This window comes from Maniola hyperantus, chromosome 11 (assembly GCF_902806685.2).
Source record: "Maniola hyperantus chromosome 11, iAphHyp1.2, whole genome shotgun sequence".
Taxonomy (NCBI): Eukaryota; Metazoa; Arthropoda; class Insecta; order Lepidoptera; family Nymphalidae; genus Maniola; species Maniola hyperantus.
The window spans coordinates 13,048,380-13,069,851 of NC_048546.1; the positions used below are offsets into that span (position 1 = coordinate 13,048,380).

At 36.1% G+C, this 21,472-nt stretch overlaps 3 protein-coding genes across 5 annotated transcripts in view; 2 read left to right on the plus strand and 1 right to left on the minus strand.

The window, feature by feature from the left end:
• Nucleotides 1-221: 221 nt before the first annotated feature.
• Nucleotides 222-2,283, plus strand: S2P (membrane-bound transcription factor site-2 protease). Of its 2 annotated transcripts, XR_011237269.1 has the most exons (3): nucleotides 222-393; nucleotides 470-2,007; nucleotides 2,172-2,283. XR_011237269.1 is itself a non-coding variant. In XM_034973261.2 (2 exons), exons 1-2 carry the CDS (start codon nucleotides 319-321, stop codon nucleotides 1,883-1,885), a joined length of 1,491 nt encoding a protein of 496 aa, XP_034829152.1. In that variant the 5' UTR covers nucleotides 222-318; the 3' UTR covers nucleotides 1,886-2,283. The 2 variants fall into 2 exon arrangements, 1 of the variants encoding a protein (XP_034829152.1); XM_034973261.2 differs by having other exon boundaries at nucleotides 470-2,283.
• LOC117986282 (LYR motif-containing protein 2) lies at nucleotides 2,282-3,243 on the minus strand. 2 transcript variants are annotated; one of them, XM_069501668.1, is made up of 3 exons: nucleotides 3,060-3,243; nucleotides 2,921-2,982; nucleotides 2,282-2,663 (listed from the first exon to the last, which is right to left on the minus strand). In XM_069501668.1, the coding sequence occupies exons 2-3, from the start codon at nucleotides 2,960-2,962 to the stop codon at nucleotides 2,442-2,444; spliced, it is 264 nt and encodes an 87-aa protein (XP_069357769.1). In that variant the 5' UTR covers nucleotides 2,963-2,982; nucleotides 3,060-3,243; the 3' UTR covers nucleotides 2,282-2,441. The 2 variants fall into 2 exon arrangements, with proteins under 2 accessions (XP_069357769.1, XP_034829003.1); XM_034973112.2 differs by having other exon boundaries at nucleotides 3,056-3,242.
• Nucleotides 3,244-4,716: 1,473 nt separating this feature from the next.
• The window catches only part of Sobp (Sine oculis-binding protein), a 55,827-nt gene continuing 39,071 nt past the window's right edge, over nucleotides 4,717-21,472 (plus strand). The window contains exon 1 of the mRNA XM_034973055.2: nucleotides 4,717-5,004. Coding sequence (XP_034828946.1) covers nucleotides 4,921-5,004 — 84 coding nt within the window. The 5' untranslated portion in view covers nucleotides 4,717-4,920. The remainder of the gene's footprint in view (nucleotides 5,005-21,472) is intronic.

Here is a 21,472-nt window from a genome sequence, read left to right on the forward strand (position 1 = left end):
AATGACCTAGTACCTATTGTTTACTCATTGTAGCCCATGCACATTTTTGACAAATGACCACCAAATGACAGATATCATTGACGCCAGACCACAGACAACTACATATATTGTAGTTTGTACTTATTTAAGTTCAAAATAAAATCGACTTTATCACAGAGCTAATAAATACTAAATTGGCACGTAATAGGTACATCATTAAATTTTTTGTAATGAAATATGAATCGATTTTTGCCGAACGCCGCCGGTTTGGTTTTACTTTAGATTTTTCTCAGTTTTAATGAAATGTAATAAAATCTAAGGATTCTAAACATTGAAAAAATGTCGTTTACAGTTCTGTGCTCATTTGTCTTAGCATTTTACGTTGTACTCTGGTTTTTTGACTCATTTTTCAAGGTGGGATTCGCTTTACAGATTGATGTTTGTTTTCATAATTTTTTGTGATTTCATAAATGTTTATTTTACTTTACAGAGTTGTATGCACTACCCGTATTACGCCTTTTTGGAAGGAACGGGATTAAAAGTCGGAGTTTTTAATTTCACATGGAAAACGACTGCATTCAATAGATTTATATACAGATGGAGTAAAAACTTAACTCGCGTTTTGCGAAAATGGTTCAGCTTCGGTTTTGTATTTGCCATCACACTGTTTTTACCATTTGCTATTTGGACTTTGTTAAATTTTATTTTTGAGCACTTTCATGAGTCCATACAGATAAACAGTGTGCCTGAAGTGAAGGCGATGTTACCTGGTGTCAACATACCCGCTTCAGATTTCTGGGTTTACTTCATGGCGATCGCTTTCAGCTCTATTTTTCATGAGCTCGGTCATGCTGCAGCCGCTGCACAAGAAGACGTACAACTCCTTGCAGTTGGTGTTTACGTCTTCGCTATAATACCAATAGCATTTGTGGAGCTTAATACTGAACATTTAAACAGTCTCAGCATAACGAAGAGACTAAAAATATACTGTGCTGGAGTGTGGCATAATGTTGCACTTGCATTTTTAGCTATGCTGCTGTTTTTCTCAGCACCAATCCTATTTAGCATAGCGTACAAAACTGATATAGGAGTTAGAATAACAGGGTTCACTCATGATTCTCCATTAAAAAATGCTAGAGGACTTGAAAACGGTGATGTCATATTATCTATTAATGATTGTCCAATAAAGAATGCCAAGGACTGGTCATATTGTCTACATGTTGCTCATGATCGGTATGGTATATGCACAAGTGCAGAATATATTGCACAAAATGACGAAATAATGATGGAAACAATCAAAGAAAATGATGTAGTGGAATGCTGTAGAAAAGATGACTTATTCAGTTTTTGTTTTGAATACATGGAACCTAAGTCAGTTGTGGATACAGTGTTAGCAGGCCAATATTCTTGCTTAAAACCCAGAGATATGGTCAAAAGTAAGCTAATCAAATGCACTGAAGCAAACGGGCATACTTGTCCACGAAACATGCACTGCTTAAAACCATCATTAAACAACCAGACATATCTTCTGATCATTGAAAGGGAAGACAATAATGCAGTTTTATATTTAGGACTGCCATATGATTTGCACAAAACAGTTTTTGTCGATCAGTACTTCCCAAGAAGTGCCATAATTTCATTCTTTTCACCAATGCAGTTTGAAAAGCTTTTCCGCTATATTTTTATATTTTCTTTAGGTATAGGATTTTTGAATGTACTGCCCTGTTATGGTACTGATGGGCATCATATAGCTAGAAATATGATTCAGTGGCTAGCATTATATTTGAATAAGAATGGGGACTTTATAACATTCTTCACTGTGTTTACTGTGGTTGTAGGGACGGGGATAACTGTACCAATATTATTGTATTTATTTTATAAAACAATATTTGTAGATAGCTATTAGAACAAAATGAATTTTTATTGTGTACTTCATAGATAAGTAGAATAGAAAGTAATATTGGCTGTATAATAGAAACTGCATTTAAATGTCATAGTGACCATATTGATGTTTTTATTTAATATGATATTGGGGCCGATTCTCTTGTACACAATCTCTAAACTAAACTAAATTAACAGGTCTAAATCTAGTGCTATCCTTTTCCGCAAGCAACATTATGAAAGGGATAGCAATATATTTAGACGTGCCATTTTAGTTTAGTTTAGAGATTGTGTACAACGGAATTAGCCACATTGTTATTGATGGTTGTTTTAAACTTTTTAATTGCATTTTGTAAATATTTCATGAAATAGTTGATAAGAAGTAGAACAAAATAGGTATTTAATAAATAATTATAATATGTACTTTGGTAATAATTTTTAATTTTCATGTAATATTATAAAAGAATGCTATATGCATCTAACAACAGAGATCATTAACCATAATGACTACTTTGTTTTCATAAACTAATTCATAATGTAATAAATTATTCTAACAATAACAATCAATAGTAGGTACTATACTAGCTATCACTGAGTGCAAGTGATTTCTTCAAATCCTCTAATGATTTCCTTCCATAGTGTAACATAGATTTGATTGCAGCTTCATCACTGTGGTGCTTGTTGTTCCTAAAATCTGTTCTGGCCCATTCTTTCAACTCCAAGCGAGTACTTTCATCGGGTACCTTCTTTATTGTTCTGAAAACCTCTCTATATAGCTTTAGGACTTCTTGCCGTAAAAGGAACTGAAAACAAAGAATATTTATTCTATATTAATGACACAATAAACTGATGATTTAAAGAGGGTGACGGGGAGTGGTTTAATGAGGAAGGCTGAAAAGAGAGGCAATGACTTCTAAGAAGTCTGGGTAATGGTGATCTGATTCTGATCACTATAAGGTAGGTAGGATTATGCTCAACAGTTCCAAAATATATTAAACTACAAAATAATTATAGCATACTTATCTCTAGATGGATTAACATAGACTACGTAGTTACGTACCTGTTTTAAATTAAGCGTTTGCTTAGGTAATTTTGATGCCATCGTTTTGAGGATATAATTTATTGAAAGAAAATAGAAATAATAAAATCACTATCTTGATCTATGATCTTAATATATTATGGAAGTATACAGTACCTACATTATAACCTAATCCTCAAAATATCGTAACATTTCTATATTAATGAAACACTTGTTTTTTTTAGTTGAAGACCGAAAATTTAAAAACCCACAAAAACAAATCCAACAAAAACTAAGCTTTCCACTGCTTTCCACCATCCACAAATTAATTTGACATTTGACTTGACAATCAGCTGTTGTTTTGTAAATTTTTTAAATAGTCTTCCTCGCTCTGGCTCCTAGCTCCTAGCAGTTTAGAGCATTTGGCGGGAGATTTTGAAACAGAAGTTGTGTGTTCCGTTCCGTATAAGTCCTGCAAATTGCTAATGCGCTTGACCGCCATTTTAGTGACGTCAGCACTAGACTGAAGTTCCGAGCTGTAGGGCGATTGTCTAAAACTTGCATCAATCATTATTAGTTATTACAATCTCAACTCAATCTCAGACTCGCACACGAAGGGTTCCATTTAATTTTCACAGTGGCCATTTTGAAAATTTTGCTACTTATTACTTATTATAATAATTTATTACCTAATTATTGTTGATATTATAGTGGCAATAGAAATACATACCTACATACCTATATTCTGTGAAAAGTCCAACTCTCTAAAGGTACCTACCTAGTACCTACCTACTTATTATGATTTATGGTTCACGAGATACAGCTCGCTGACAGATGGACGGACAGGCAGCGAAGGCTTAGTAATAGGGAGTCTACAATCATCCTATAAATACCTAACTACTTTAATAATGACAATAAATTAATCTATTTTTGCTAACCATACAGTAGGTACCTACTATAAAAGCTAATCAAAAGTCAAAAATAAAAACCGACTTCGATACACAAACACTAAAAATTGAAAAATAATTTAATTTATTACCGAATATATTATGTATACAAGAGTTAATATAGTTCCATAATAATACTTTTTGGTGCCGGTGCCAATTAGCTTTAGCTGCGCGAAACGTCTAGACTTCATATTTTTATGAGACTCCACAATGGCACCTCATTGGCACCGACCCCAAAAAATATTATTATGGATCTATATTAACTCTTGTATACATAATATATTCGGTAATAAATTAAATTATTTTTCAATTTTTAGTGTTTGTGTATCGAAGTCGGTTTTTATTTTTTTTGTAAAAATTTTTTATTTCACAATTTTTAGTGGTCCCATGGAATTATGCTATGACTGTTTAAAAATCTACTGTTTACTAAGCTATTACACTGATCGCGAGCAATTCACTCTTATCCGTTGAGGAGTTCCAGTATCTATCTTCGAAGATGTTCATCAGATCTTCACCAAATTTAAATGGGACCAACTTTGAAGTATACCCTTTCAAACAAAAAAAGAATTTTCAAAATCGGTCCAGGCGTCTTCGAGTAATCGGGGAACATACATTAAAAAAAAAAAAAAAAAAAAAAAAAAAAAAGATTCCGACGAATTGAGAACCTCCTCCTTTTTTTGAAGTCGGTTAAAAAGTTAATCTAAAAAGAAAAAGCTGATAAAATCTAACGACATATCACCCGCCCAAAACTCTACGAAAAGCTCCGCCCATACGTTTAAACTTTCAACGAGGGGACGTGAGCGCGGGAAAAGAGCTTTTATCTACGTGAACTACGTCGAAAATACGACGACATCAAAAAAGTAGAGACGTACAATACGTTACACGACTACGAATTACGAAATACGAACAGTCGCGCAGCGGACGCCGCGCGAGGTGCATGTAATAGAATTCGATTTATTTTTGACACGAATGTTTACGTGAACGTAAAGTTGAAAGTTTACCTTAAAAATATAAAAAATTTAAGCACTGGCCTACAGTTAAATGGCCATATTCTGTGTAAATAGTGAATGAATATTGAATATTAATAATAACAAAATGGACAAAAATACTATAAATAATACGAACCCTTCGTCTCCACCGAAAACCAAAGTGAAAAAGGAGAGTGAAGAAGAAATCAAGGTAAGCTTAGAGCTAAGTTTAGACTTTAGAGTAACATTCATTGGTACTTTTCATGACATTGACGTGAATTTCCGTATGAAAATCATCGTGTTTCAGCGTCGTTTGGCAAGCGGCCTGTTTCATCTCTCGTAGACTGTAACTCGTAACAGGAGACGGGGTGTCGTATTTATAAATTCGATACGCTCGCAGCCGATCCGTGGGTCCCTTCAAAAGCTTCAAAGTCCCAACTCGCGGGGTTACGCCGAATAAATTATGCGGTATAAGATTACAACTTTAATTACGTTTTGCGATACACAATAAAATGCGTGTAATATCACGTTTTCGAGGCCTTTTCCAGCCATTAAAGTGTGTAACGCGATATCTGAAGCGCGCTCGGATCGCTGTAACCAGAGTCGGTGGATGTTTTGATAATAGATATAGGCGGCGGCTCTGTGTGCGTATGTACGGACTGGTGGTGCGCTGCATGTGTGCGTCCGGGGTAATTTTAGACGTTCCTTTGCTCAAAACGTAATCCGAGACCGTCCCAGGCCGCAAGCCGACGCTACAATTTATTGTTTTCATCTGATTATCGCATTCTACTCGTATGGTAATATCGCGTAATAAAGTTGCGAATTCTATTGCCTACTAAGCGACATAAGCCGCCCCCACCGAAACGCGCTTTTATTTTGGCACAACGGAAATAGTTTGACATGTCAATAACCTCATTTGCAGTGTCCACGCGATAGTGACGTCACAGGACAACGCAATTTAGAAAGTTTGAGGTCGATTTAATTTATAAGTAGGTAGGTATATATTTACACGTCTAGCGCCCCAAATTGTTGATGTAATGGGTTTTTATTTTCGTGGTTTTAGCTGGGTGGAGGGCTAATTCTACACGAGCTTAGCTATTTTATTTGAACTACCTACATTTTTATGACCGCTCCTTTTTTTGTACCTATATTTAAATTATATTAGCATGAAAGTAATGTACATCGGCCTTTAGAATGACGTTTCGGTTTTGTAGAGCGTTGTCTCTGTCACTCATACCTGTGTGACGTTTTGTCGGTCTCTACCACAGAGACAATGCTCTACAAAACCGCTACCTCTTTCTAAAGATATTACCTATATTAAAAAAATCCTGCTTACTGATAGGTAGATTTCATGCATTGTAATATAAATTAAGTATGTGTGTTTATTAAATCACCTCATAGTTATAACGTCGAATATATTATCATTATATTTTGTGTAAAAGCTAAAATGAAATCCAATATCGCTAGTGTCTAATTAATTATACATAAACCGAAAGGGCAAACAAGCTACTCGTATGACGCATTTTCTTTGTCGTATCAAATAACCCACCCGTAGCTTGTAGTTAACAAGTTTAATGGAATAAAACAGCATTTATCTTGAACGTTACTTTAGAAAGTAGATACCTAAGTATCTTACTTAATTTAGATTCGGCCTGAGATCTATAAAGCGTACCTACTTTGACTTTGTTCAGATTTATGACCGTGTTAAAACGAAACGGACTTATGTGAGAGACATGTCTAAGTAAAGTCTGAACGCTCAATCAAAGTAGGTGCGCTCTATAGATCTCAGCCTTGAGCCAAAACATTCCAAATTTGATGCTCAAGACTGGAAAAGTGAACCCCATCGTCCCTAATCGTCATCAATTTACCTACAAGGTATGCCTACGAGGTATACATTATTCCTATAATACTGATAATCCCTTCCAGAGATAATACCTATATAACAAGTAATATTATCTCTATTCCTTCAAATCAAAAATATGCTTTTATATTATAAGGTTTTTAAAAATCCATCAAAATTTCCATGCAAATAAATTACGTCGATTGGTTGCTTCATTGAGCCGTAAAGAACAAATCAACAAACAAATGTATAATATTAGTAGGATTTCATAGAAAAGATTTGAATTCGTGTTAAAATAATTAATATCGAAATTGGTTAAAATTTAAAGATTGTCTCATTTGAATTTTGAACAAATTCAATCTAGAATACTCTTTTTTGCACAAACCTAAACAACACACTCGTAAATATAATTTTGCAGTGTCACAAATGACGCTTCTCAAAATTTTGATATGCCAATTGCTAAACGCTATTATTGGTGAAATAATGTAAGATTAACCTAGCTGGAAATACGAACTTTTCGATTTATATGCAAATTCATCGATATGCAATGCTCTATTTCTTATTGTCGGCTATATGGCGTGGCATTTTAGATTTTGGCAAGAACATGCAAACGATATGATGAGCGTTGACACGACATTGTAAATTACACCTATTTTGGACACGATAACACCTGCCAGTCCCTACTAATGAGTGGTTGGTGTAAAGGTGGTTCGTGTTCGACACATTATCGAGAAGACGTGGCGAGAAGATCATGATCTTGTTTGGGTGTAGTTGGAGATCGATTACTTCTTTGAAATTGAGAATCTCAGATCATTACGACTATTCTTTAATTTTTTCCAAATAAGGTGACACCATATCTTATGTACTTTGGATATATTTTTATTGTTACACCTTACATCTGCATTGTTCACCCAAATTTGCAATGAAGAATTTGGGTTTATTGGATTTCTTGACGTGGAAGTATCCAAAACAGAACATTAATTTAAGACTAATTGAAATGGTTAAAAAACTTATTTCAGATGTCACAGGTCATATTATTATTATTAGTCAGGTAGGTATTATTTTCTGTTCTTTTCCTGGTGAACAGACAGCCAATAATTAAAAATAGGGCTGGACATCCCTTCACAAACGACCTTGAGTATTGTAATGTTAGAGTTAGAGCTCCGAAGTCTTTTCCAAAAGGATGCTTGCTGTACGAGCTCTAACAATACAATAGAAGATGGTCACTCTCGCAATCACATGCCCGAAGAATTGATTAAATTGGAGAAAAATTAGACAATCTTACTCGTGTTATGGAATAATTTCTAACATAAGGGAAGAATTTCTTAGTTTCTTTATTTCTTAGAGTAAAGAAAGAGAAGGAAGTGTTGCAGTTGCCGCGGATGGAATTATTGAAATTGGGGAGAAATTTTGAGCTCGTATTATGGAATAATTTGTAACTTACCAGACAGAAACATTGGAAATAGTGAATCGCTGTGAAATAATGCGTGGTGTGTGGAGATTATTATACGCTGTCATCGCATAAAGGGCAAGCCAGTCATAAACGTTAAGCTAATAAGCAGATTAAATTATCAGATTGCGTTGCAACATTGGATCTAAATAGAATGTTTTCCGCATGCGAACGTCAGCGACATTGCATCTGATGCGCGGGCGCATTATTGGGCCAAGGTCGTTGGATGGTCGCACAATATTTGATGTAGGGGATTTTTACTCTTGAAAAATGCATTGTGTGAAATGTTTTATGTGTGGCTGAAAGATTTGACACAACGTTAACAATGTTTGATAAAATATATGAATCACAAAAGTCGTATTAAGTATTGCAAAACTGATGAAGTTTTCGAATAAACTTGAATAGGGTTGAAAAACATAATGCCTAATAATCAATGGTCATGTAGGTAAGTTCATACATTTTATGGCACTTCTATGGTAAAAATTGCTCTATTTTGTGAGTATATAGCTAGTCTTTTTATTGACCTAAGAAAACGATAATAGCTATTAGCTACATAGGTGCATGATATTTATTATTTAGTCGAGCCATACAAAAGGAAGAGACATGAAAAAAGTAACAAAATCAAAATAGTAACAAGGTGAGTACTTGTGTAGCTAATATTTAAGAATTTAATTTTAAACAAGTCTCCATTATGACTTATGTTCATGAATATAAAGCAATTCTCTGTCATTATTGAGGTACCTACTTATTTATTCTAATAGATTTTGCACAAAAATCTAATGACACTATTGGTGCCAGCTATTTGCAATACATTGAGGTTTATTTGTGATATGTATATCTGACAATCCTTCGAAAGGTCGAAATGTTAATTAAAACTACAAGCTAACACGTTCAAACATGAAAAGTTGCGCGGGTGTGATGGGTGTGACACCCGATAGCTAGTTGTAACAGACACCGCTTATGCGATGCATTGTACATCATTGTGCCAAAGAGTGGCCTGGAAAACAGATATGACACTATATTTGTTCCTAATGCTAAGTACCTAACCAAAGCCAGGGTTTCTTAGGAAAGCTGTAGATAGCACCACAAAATGGCAGCTAAATTCTTTATTACGAAAGTTGTATGGTTCAAATAGATACGGCACTTTATAACTATTTTGTGCCTACTTACGGTATGAAAATTGTGTTTATCACATTTCTAAAATCGCAATTTTTGTGATTGGCTGCATTTATGGTATTCTTGTTGCGTCGATGAATTTTAGCCAATAGTGAAAAGTGTCAGCTAATCAGAGATGATTGATTCATCATACATCTATGGGTGATTATGAATTGCGATTATCACACTGTAATTATTTAAATTAACTTCTTTGGGGTATTTTTGGAATTTTCAGTGGTAGAGTCACTGGAAACTGTTACCAACTTACCTACTTAGCAAAACTTACTTACTAACTTAACAAAATAGATTTTTCATAGAAAATCTATTTTGTTGATAAATATTTTTGAATGCATTTTCTGCAAAGTAGGTAATACTTAGATGCCTGCTTCCAAGTCCCATCTAGCAGCAACGATATAGACACAGGTTTGTTTTATACCCATCTGTTATGTGCATGTTCTTTGTCTAGGGGGTGAATAAACACCACCTCGCAGGCACAGGAGGCGTGCGTGAGCGTATCATGTATCCCATGACCAGCTGTTTTTACTGCTTTGTGACTTAACTCCGTATTAATAAGACTCAAAGTTGAACCGACTGGTGGGAGGGATGAGCTAGATAAATCTAGCACAGTTTTAGATTTCAGAACGTTAGTCCGAGGATCGCTTACAGTTATACTCAGTATGGTGTAGGTACTTGATTAGCCATGCAATAATTAACGGCATTGTTATTGGACTCGCGCTAGTAAAAATACCTAACTAGGTATTATGCGTTTCACCTAAGAAGAGCATCGTAATACTTGAAGCCCACTCTTCAATCATGCGTGGATGGCGGTGTGAAAACCTGTAAAGTTGTGAACGGTGTGAACCATCAGTGAAACGCACGAAACACTCATCCACATTCCATAATGTTCACGCCTGTTCATGGGTTTTTATACCACGATTCGAACGAGTAAAGAGAACGAGTAAATAAGATGTATAAACGCGTAAAACTCCTCACGCGTCATTTTAACAAAATAATACTGTTCGTTTTTTTTGAAATGAGAAAGAGTAACATTACGAAAAATATATTTTCTAGCTCTGTGTGACGTTAAGATGTACATTTTTTGTGTAAAAATGTATAAATTAAGTCACGGAAACGCTACGCCCGTTTGTTTGGGTTGCACGAGCTATAAAATAATATGGCACACTCATGATTTGAGCCAAGACTATTAATGCACACCGTGCAGTAATGCATTATTTATCACAGACACATGTATCATAATGTACTATTTATTGCTGGTGATACAAATGAGATAGGTATAACAGTAACAAATACATACATTGTTGATGGTCTTCTCAATTTAAATACATAGTACATAATATCTGATATCACCTTTCAACGTTAATAAATCACCTAACATAAAATAAACATAGGTTGTAAATTGTTCTGTTATTATATTTACCGAATATCGTGTTTCGTGGAAAAAATTTAGGATATTGTTACTGAAACTTGACACCGCCTGGTCGCGAGCATACCAAACGGAGTTTTATTTTACTGTTACTGCCGTATTTAAACGAATGATCGAAACAAAAGTTATAAAATATTTTAAGTTTATGATTATGAGCTATAATATTCAGATTATTATCGTTTAGCGGCGTACCTTGGACTTGCCTTGGACTATTTCGGACACATTGCCTGCCCTGGAAACCTAGAAAAACTGTTGGTCACAGGCAAGGTTGACGAGACGATGTAGCCTTATGCGTTGGTCTGATCAGTTCAGGTACCTTTAACAAATCTGCCAAGTGCAGTCACTTGTTCTCTCCGTTGTTCTCCAAAATGCCGTGGATAGATCCAAATGAAATAATATGGTACCTATAGGTGGTAGGGATCACAAGTCACGCAACCATGGCTGTAGCGACAGGAGGCCTAACCCCTTCCCTCTCCGCAAATTATTTATAAAAGATTTAGAAAGAAAAATTTTGATTAATTAATAAATACAATACCGATAAACCCACAAACAAATACACTTTCGCATTATTTTGCGCCTCCTGTTTACTTCACAGTTACAACTTTGTTATGTTACAAACACGAAACGAAAATTATTACATTTTGTGAGTGAAGAAAATGGGAGGATATAGTGACTTTTATCTCTCCCTAGAATTTCTTACAAATAAAGGGATGCGGCACTTAATATCGGCAATGCCGCAAATTAATTATGTTAAATTCTCCTAAAAGTCCTTGTCTATCAAAATGTATCATGGTTACCCTATTGTGTTTTCATACATTGTGCGAGAACATTATGCATAAATCCTACGCAACAAATATTCGCGTATTTTTTGACAGCCAATCCAGTAGGTCTTTTTGCATATCAAATCAACGACGGATACCGGTTCGATTGGAGCAAACTAAAACTTTGAACTTTTATTTTAAATATTCACGTAGGTAATATACATTTTTCATTTTCCTGGATCTAGGTGCCTCTTTGGATGCCTAGTCTAGGTCTTGGAAGTGTTTCATGCCACGATATTTATATATACAAATATGCATTAACAGCTTTTATTTATATAACAGTTTTTTACCTTTATTTTATTAAAGTATAACGCGAACTCGCCATCCTCACATAAACTTCAACAGTTTCTAGAGGATGGCGAACTGTGTATTTTAAATGTATATTGAAATTTACGTGATCAATAAATAATAATAAAAAAAACAATCACCTAACAATAAACAAAACAACCAACCCTATTGTGTCAGTAGTACGATTAGATACGTTATTTCAAGAATACGAAGATACTACTTTTCGGTCAAATTAGTGCAAAATTAGTTAGGGCTTCCAGCTACGATATTAGTTATAGGTATCATCATGATCAACCCATCGCCGGCTCACTGCAGAACACGGGTCTCCTCTCAGAGTCGGAAGGGTTTGTGGTCATAGTACCTATACCATGCTGGCCACAATTGTGCGGATTGGTAGACTGCACACCCCCTTGAGAACATTATAGAGATCTCTCAATGCAGGTTTCCTCACGATGTTTTCCTTTACCGTTAGCAAGTGATATTTAATTACTTAAAACGCACATAACTCCGAAATGTTAGAGGTGCGTGCCCGGGATCGAACCCCCGACCTCCGATTAGAAGGCGGACGTCCTAACCACTAAGCTATCACAGCTTCACTGCCAACGTGGGGAACCTAAATAATTGTTAAACTTCATTGTATTTCCAGTTAGAAGTTTCAAATGTCTTAAAGGAGCTGGTCGCAAACAAAGCAACCCTTCCTCCGTCAGCCGACACCGCGTACGATGACATTCGGTCTGCTTTTAGCGCGGTGTCATATGACGGCGACTCGCGTTACATGACCTGCTTTTTGGGTATTATTGGTATTAGAGATGGACCATTTCATAGGTAGCATGTGAAAAATCACGCTAAAAGTAGCAAAATAGCAAATGTAGTTATAGTACGAAACGGCTTTTAAGTCAGTTAAGTAAAAGCCTTTTCGTACTATACGAGTACTTGCTTAAAGTTTGTGAGTTTTTGCTTCTTGATTTCAAAAAGCAAAAACTCACAAACTTTCCCGCTTTGTTCTTTCATTTTCGCACGCGCAGTCATCGACACGAGCTAAAGAGCGCGCGAGCGGCAACACTCGCATGGCTGAGAGAAAGGGAAAACATCTACATACAGTACGAGGCAGAAAGTAATGTACCGGCCTTTCGAATGACATTTCGGCTTTGTAGAGCGTAGTCTCTGTCACTCATACTTATATGACGTTGCTCTACAAATCTGCTAGCTCCCTCTAAAGGTGATGTAAGTACATTATTGTTTACCGCGCACTGTAGTTTAGTTAACGTAGGAAACAATCGTTTCCGATTCACGAAAAGCGAATTTTCGTACTTGCAATCATCGCAGGGATCTCGGATGAGTTCTAACCTAGTCGGGCATACTCCGGCTAATCACGTGAGTCTAGTCGTTTCTCGTTATTAGATATTTTTATTTGTGTCGATGATACTCAGGACTTCGTTCGCGTGGATATAGGTTTGTCGTGGAATACGCTCTATCTCCAATCCACAACTGAATCCGTCCAGTAGTTTTTGCCTGAAAGAGTAGGTAGGTATTATTAGTGTGACTGTCAGTGAAAAATAAAAGAGCCGTCATCATCATCATCATGATCAACTCATCACCGGCTCACTACAGAGCACGGGTCTCCTCTCAGAGTGAGAAGGCTTTTGGCCATAGTCTACCACGCTGGCCATGTGCGGATTGGTAGACTTTCACACACCTTTGAGAACATTATGGAGAACTCTCAGGCATGCAGGTTTCCTCACGATGTTTTCCTTCACCGCTAAAGCATGTGATATTTAATTACTTAAAACGCACATAACTCCGAAAGTTAGAGGTGCGTACCCGGGATCGAACCCCCGACCTTCGATTAGAATGCAGACGTCCTAACCACTAGGCTATCACAGCTATAAAAGAGCCATACGAAATACTAATCTATACCTACAATGTAGATATTATACAGTAGGTATACTTGTACCGGGCGATGACATTTTGTATGGATATCGGGGTATCAAGTTGCAAGCTCTCCGATATCATCATGACTTGGTCATTTGTCAGGACCGGTAGCACAGTTCAGTGTATTGAATTTGGTATTTTTATAAACGACATGTTTTTCTGTTTGTTCAAGTAGTCCATACTAGTATTATAAATGCGAAAGTCTGTCTGCTAGCTTTTCACGGTCCAACAGTTCAACAGATTTTGATGAAACTTGTTACAGTGTTAACTTCGCGGGTATTCGCGTCCGCATCCGCAGTTGTGGACTTCTAATAATCCGCATCCGCATCTGCGGAAGTCAAAATTTTGGCATCCGCTGCAACACCGGTTAGAACCGTCGAAATTCCGAATGTTGGTCCTCGCCCCTTGACCGCTGAACTAGCGCCCCCTGATGCTCAGATTTTAGAGATAAGAAAGCAGTTTTATCTTACACGCTGTTTTTATACTCGTCATGTAATGGAGAAGATTTTTAATTATAATAATCCGAGCCGTGGGTTTCGATCGCGTTTTAATTATCTCAGTAGCGGGGAGAGCCGACACCAGGCGGGCATTGCTCATTTTAGTGTAAGACGAGAAAACTCCACGCCGACGCGTTGAAAACTAATCACTACCCATATTATAAATGCGAAAGTGTCTGTTTGTTGGTTTGTCTTCAATCACGTCATCAGTTTTCTCCTCCAATTATATGGGTACTTCAAGTCAAGAAGATGCCTATTCACATAGACATCTTCTAGCTAGGGCAAGCGCGCTCCATCTTAGGAGGCATCATCACATGCCACCAGGGGCATCAGGTCTGATTGCAGCCAAGCGCTAGTCTATAAATTAAAAAAAAACATCACAACGGGGTAACGTATCTAAGACGGAAGAATGACTATAAAGGTCTGTACGCACCTAAGCTGCGCAGCGCGTCACTGTACGTCGCGGCACAGAGCGTCAAAATATTATTTCTATCATTTTGTTTGGCGCATATCGCACTAGAGCGGCGCTGCACAGCGCTTCACCGCGCGTTGCCGCGCGTCGCGGCTGGGAGAATATTGTGAAGCGCAGCGAAGCGACGCGCGGTGCAGCGACGCTAGTGCGTCATACCCAGCGGCGTGTCGCGTCGCTTCAGAATGCGTACGGTGCTCGGATAAGATACACGCGCATCGAGTTAAGTATTTAATGTATAGGCGTGATAGACCTCAAAATAAATAACGTAGTTTTAATTTTTGGCACATGACGGGCTCTTAAAAGTATATCCTCAAAATTCCCAACCCCTAGGATGTCGGCTTCCCTCCCTTTCCCTCTTCAATGTCGCTCATCTTGCGACGTTGTTGTTCGTACGCGATCGGGCATAGAAGTGACGCGCAAGTGACGCGAGCTGCCGCGTACTGCAGTTGTAGTATGTCCGTGAACTTAGCAGAGCATGTGCTAGCAGATCAAAAATAAAAAGGAGTTCTATTCGCATGCAGAAGAGTTCTAGAGTTCCTGATACTTTTTAAAGATAGTTCTGGCGTTTTAACCAAAAAAATCGCAGTTAAAATAATGCTCTGCTAACTTCCGGTAGCAGATCATTTTCGAGCAAAGCAAAAAAAAAAGACAGTTCTGTACGCATGCAGGTCAGTTCTATAGTTCCTCATACTTAATAATGATAGTTCTGGCCATTTAAGCTTAAAAAAAATCGATTGAAAAAATGAAAAAAATTTCAAACTTTATAATCACAAGTCATTAAAAAAATTCCAGCAGCTAGAACTCTGATCTGAGAGGCGAGAACTCCTCGATTTATTCTAGCTTATTAAACAAGCTATCGAATAAACCTACAAACTAAACCAGAACTCTCATAAAAATGCCAGCAGAGCATACCAGAAGAGTCAATTACTTTAAATTTTCGAACTTAATATCAAAAGTTATTTAAAAGAATCCAGCAGCTAGAACTCTGATCTGAGAGGCGGGAACTCCTCGATTTATTCTAGCTTATTAAACAAGCTATCGAATAAACCTACAAACTAAACAAGAACTCTCATAAAAATGCCAGCAGAGCATACCAGAAGAGTCAATTACTTTAAATTTTCGAACTTAGTATCAAAAATTATTAAAAAAACTCCAGCAGCTAGAACTCTGATCTGAGAGGCGGGAACTCCTCGATTTATTCTAGCTTATTAAACAAGCTATCGAATAAACCTACAAACTGAACCAGAACTCTCATAAAAATGCCAGCAGAGCATACAAGAAGAGTCAACTACTTTAAATTTTCGAACTTAATATCAAAAGTTATTTAAAAGAATCCAGCAGCTAGAACTCTGATCTGAGAGGCGGGAACTCCTCGATTTATTCTAGCTTATTAAACAAGCTATCGAATAAACCTACAAACTAAACCAGAACTCTCATAAAAATGCCAGCAGAGCATACCAGAAGAGTCAACTACTTTAAATTTTCGAACTTAATATCAAAAGTTATTTTAAAAAATCCAGCAGCTAGAACTCTGATCTGAGAGGCGGGAACTCCTCGATTTATTCTAGCTTATTAAACAAGCTATCGAAAAAACCTATAATCTAGCCTAGAACTCTCAAAAAGATGCCAGCAGAGCATACAAGAAGAGTCAACTACTTTAAATTTTCGAAATTAATATCAAAAGTTATTTAAAAGAATCCAGTAGCTAGAAGTCTGATCTGAGAGGCGGGAACTCCTCGATTTATTCTAGCTTATTAAACAAGCTATCGAATAAACCTACAAACTAAACCAGAACTCTCATAAAAATGCCAGCAGAGCATACCAGAAGAGTCAATTACTTTAAATTTTCGAACTTAGTATCAAAAATTATTAAAAAAACTCCAGCAGCTAGAACTCTGATCTGAGAGGCGGGAACTCCTCGATTTATTCTAGCTTATTAAACAAGCTATCGAATAAACCTACAAACTGAACCAGAACTCTCATAAAAATGCCAGCAGAGCATACAAGAAGAGTCAACTACTTTAAATTTTCGAACTTAATATCAAAAGTTATTTAAAAGAATCCAGCAGCTAGAACTCTGATCTGAGAGGCGGGAACTCCTCGATTTATTCTAGCTTATTAAACAAGCTATCGAAAAAACCTATAATCTAGTCTGGAACTCTTAAAAAGATGCCAGCAGAGCATACAAGAAGAGTCAACTACTTTAAATTTTCGAACTTAGTATCAAAAGTTATTTAAAAAACTCCAGCAGCTAGAACTCTGATCTGAGAGGCGGGAACTCCTCGATTTATTCTAGCTTATTAAACAAGCTATCGAAAAAACCTATAATCTAGCCTGGAACTCTCAAAAAGATGCCAGCAGAGCATACAAGAAGAGTCAACTACTTTAAATTTTAAAACTTAATATCAAAAGTTATTTAAAAGAATCCAGTAGCTAGAACTCTGATCTGAGAGACGGGAACTCCTCGATTTATTCTAGCTTATTAAACAAGCTATCGAAAAAACTTACAAACTAAACCAGAACTCTCATAAAAATGCCAGCAGAGCATACCAGAAGAGTCAATTACTTTAAATTTTCGAAATTAATATCAAAAGTTATTTAAAAGAATCCAGCAGCTAGAACTCTGACCTGAGAGGCGGGAACTCCTCGATTTATTCTAGCTTATTAAACAAGCTATCGAATAAACCTACAAACTAAACGAGAACTCTCATAAAAATGCCAGCAGAGCATACCAGAAGACTCAGTTACTTTAAATTTTCGAACTTAGTATCAAAAGTTATTAAAAAAACTCCAGTAGCTAGAACTCTGATCTGAGAGGCGGGAACTCCTCAATTTATTCTAGCTTATTAAACAAGCTATCGAATAAACCTACAAACTAAACCAGAACTCTCATAAAAATGCCAGCAGAGCATACCAGAAGAGTCAATTACTTTAAATTTTCGAACTTAGTATCAAAAATTATTAAAAAAACTCCAGCAGCTAGAACTCTGATCTGAGAGGCGGGAACTCCTCGATTTATTCTAGCTTATTAAACAAGCTATCGAATAAACCTACAAACTGAACCAGAACTCTCATAAAAATGCCAGCAGAGCATACCAGAAGAGTCAATTACTTTAAATTTTCGAACTTAATATCAAAAGTTATTAAAAGAACTCCAGTAGCTAGAACTCTGATCTGAGAGGCGGGAACTCCTCGATTTATCCTAGCTTATTAAACAAGCTATTAAATAAACCTGCAAACAGGTCCAGAACTTTCATAAAAATGCCAGCAGAGCATACCAGAAGAGTCAATTACTTTAAATTTTCGAACTTAATATCAAAAGTTATTTAAAAGAATCCAGTAGCTAGATTTCTGATCTGAGAGGCGGGAACTCCTCGATTTATTCTAGCTTATTAAACAAGCTATCGAAAAAACCTATAATCTAGTCTGGAACTCTCAAAAAGATGCCAGCAGAGCATACAAGAAGAGTCAACTACTTTAAATTTTCGAACTTAGTATCAAAAGTTATTTAAAAAACTCCAGCAGCTAGAACTCTGATCTGAGAGGCGGGAACTCCTCGATTTATTCTAGCTTATTAAACAAGCTATCGAATAAACCTACAAACTAAACAAGAACTCTCATAAAAATGCCAGCAGAGCATACAAGAAAAGTCAACTTCTTTAAATTTTCGAACTTAATATCAAAAGTTATTTAAAAGAATCCAGCAGCTAGAACTCTGATCTGAGAGGCGGGAACTCCTCGATTTATTCTAGCTTATTAAACAAGCTATCGAATAAACCTACAAACTTAACAAGAACTCTCATAAAAATGCCAGCAGAGCATACCAGAAGAGTCAATTACTTTAAATTTTCGAAATTAATATCAAAAGTTATTTAAAAGAATCCAGTAGCTAGAACTCTGATGTGAGAGGCGGGAACTCCTCGATTTATTCTAGCTTATTAAACAAGCTATCGAATAAACCTACAAACTAAACCGGAACTCTCATAAAAATGCCAGCAGAGCATACCAGAAGAGTCAATTACTTTAAATTTTCGAACTTAGTATCAAAAATTATTAAAAAAACTCCAGCAGCTAGAACTCTGATCTGAGAGGCGGGAACTCCTCGATTTATTCTAGCTTATTAAACAAGCTATCGAATAAACCTACAAACTAAACAAGAACTCTCATAAAAATGCCAGCAGAGCATACCAGAAGAGTCAATTACTTTAAATTTTCGAAATTAATATCAAAAGTTATTTAAAAGAATCCAGTAGCTAGAAGTCTGATCTGAGAGGCGGGAACTCCTCGATTTATTCTAGCTTATTAAACAAGCTATCGAATAAACCTACAAACTAAACCAGAACTCTCATAAAAATGCCAGCAGAGCATACCAGAAGAGTCAATTACTTTAAATTTTCGAACTTAATATCAAAAGTTATTTAAAAGAATCCAGCAGCTAGAACTCTGATCTGAGAGGCGGGAACTCCTCGATTTATTCTAGCTTATTAAACAAGCTATCAAATAAACCTATAATCTAGCCTAGAAATCTCAAAAAGATGCCAGCAGAGCATACAAGAAGAGTCAACTACTTTAAATTTTCGAACTTAGTATCAAAAGTTATTTAAAAAACTCCAGCAGCTAGAACTCTGATCTGAGAGGCGGGAACTCCTCGATTTATTCTAGCTTATTAAACAAGCTATCGAATAAACCTACAAACTAAACAAGAACTCTCATAAAAATGCCAGCAGAGCATACCAGAAGAGTCAATTACTTTAAATTTTCGAAATTAATATCAAAAGTTATTTAAAAGAATCCAGTAGCTAGAAGTCTGATCTGAGAGGCGGGAACTCCTCGATTTATTCTAGCTTATTAAACAAGCTATCGAATAAACCTACAAACTAAACCAGAACTCTCATAAAAATGCCAGCAGAGCATACCAGAAGAGTCAATTACTTTAAATTTTCGAACTTAGTATCAAAAATTATTAAAAAAACTCCAGCAGCTAGAACTCTGATCTGAGAGGCGGGAACTCCTCGATTTATTCTAGCTTATTAAACAAGCTATCGAATAAACCTACAAACTAAACAAGAACTCTCATAAAAATGCCAGCAGAGCATACAAGAAGAGTCAACTACTTTAAATTTTCGAACTTAATATCAAAAGTTATTTAAAAGAATCCAGCAGCTAGAACTCTGATCTGAGAGGCGGGAACTCCTCGATTTATTCTAGCTTATTAAACAAGCTATCGAAAAAACCTATAATCTAGCCTGGAACTCTCAAAAAGATGCCAGCAGAGCATACAAGAAGAGTCAACTACTTTAAATTTTCAAACTTAGTATCAAAAGTTATTTAAAAAACTCCAGCAGCTAGAACTCTGATCTGAGAGGCGGGAACTCCTCGATTTATTCTAGCTTATTAAACAAGCTATCGAATAAACCTACAAACTAAACAAGAACTCTCATAAAAATGCCAGCAGAGCATACCAGAAGAGTCAATTACTTTAAATTTTCGAAATTAATATCAAAAGTTATTTAAAAGAATCCAGTAGCTAGAAGTCTGATCTGAGAGGCGGGAACTCCTCGATTTATTCTAGCTTATTAAACAAGCTATCGAATAAACCTACAAACTAAACCAGAACTCTCATAAAAATGCCAGCAGAGCATACCAGAAGTGTCAATTACTTTAAATTTTCGAACTTAGTATCAAAAATTATTAAAAAAACTCCAGCAGCTAGAACTCTGATCTGAGAGGCGGGAACTCCTCGATTTATTCTAGCTTATTAAACAAGCTATCGAATAAACCTACAAACTAAACAAGAACTCTCATAAAAATGCCAGCAGAGCATACAAGAAGAGTCAACTACTTTAAATTTTCGAACTTAATATCAAAAGTTATTTAAAAGAATCCAGCAGCTAGAACTCTGATCTGAGAGGCGTGAACTCCTCGATTTATTCTAGCTTATTAAACAAGCTATCGAAAAAACCTATAATCTAGCCTGGAACTCTCAAAAAGATGCCAGCAGAGCATACAAGAAGAGTCAACTACTTTAAATTTTCGAACTTAGTATCAAAAGTTATTTAAAAAACTCCAGCAGCTAGAACTCTGATCTGAGAGGCGGGAACTCCTCGATTTATTCTAGCTTATTAAACAAGCTATCGAATAAACCTACAAACTAAACAAGAACTCTCATAAAAATGCCAGCAGAGCATACAAGAAAAGTCAACTTCTTTAAATTTTCGAACTTAATATCAAAAGTTATTTAAAAGAATCCAGCAGCTAGAACTCTGATCTGAGAGGCGGGAACTCCTCGATTTATTCTAGCTTATTAAACAAGCTATCGAATAAACCTACAAACTAAACAAGAACTCTCATAAAAATGCCAGCAGAGCATACCAGAAGAGTCAATTACTTTAAATTTTCGAAATTAATATCAAAAGTTATTTAAAAGAATCCAGTAGCTAGAACTCTGATGTGAGAGGCGGGAACTCCTCGATTTATTCTAGCTTATTAAACAAGCTATCGAATAAACCTACAAACTAAACCGGAACTCTCATAAAAATGCCAGCAGAGCATACCAGAAGAGTCAATTACTTTAAATTTTCGAACTTAGTATCAAAAATTATTAAAAAAACTCCAGCAGCTAGAACTCTGATCTGAGAGGCGGGAACTCCTCGATTTATTCTAGCTTATTAAACAAGCTATCGAATAAACCTACAAACTAAACAAGAACTCTCATAAAAATGCCAGCAGAGCATACAAGAAAAGTCAACTTCTTTAAATTTTCGAACTTAATATCAAAAG

Bases quoted from the DNA above. Each gene is read 5' to 3' on its own strand.
- S2P (XM_034973261.2), top strand. From the start codon at position 319: ATGTCGTTTACAGTTCTGTGCTCATTTGTCTTAGCATTTTACGTTGTA. The intron at 394-469 runs GTGGGATTCGCT...TTTACTTTACAG, and splicing joins TTTTTGACTCATTTTTCAAG to AGTTGTATGCACTACCCGTA.
- LOC117986282 (XM_069501668.1), bottom strand. From the start codon at position 2,962: ATGGCATCAAAATTACCTAAGCAAACGCTTAATTTAAAACAG. The intron at 2,664-2,920 runs GTACGTAACTAC...CTTTGTTTTCAG, and splicing joins AAACGCTTAATTTAAAACAG to TTCCTTTTACGGCAAGAAGT.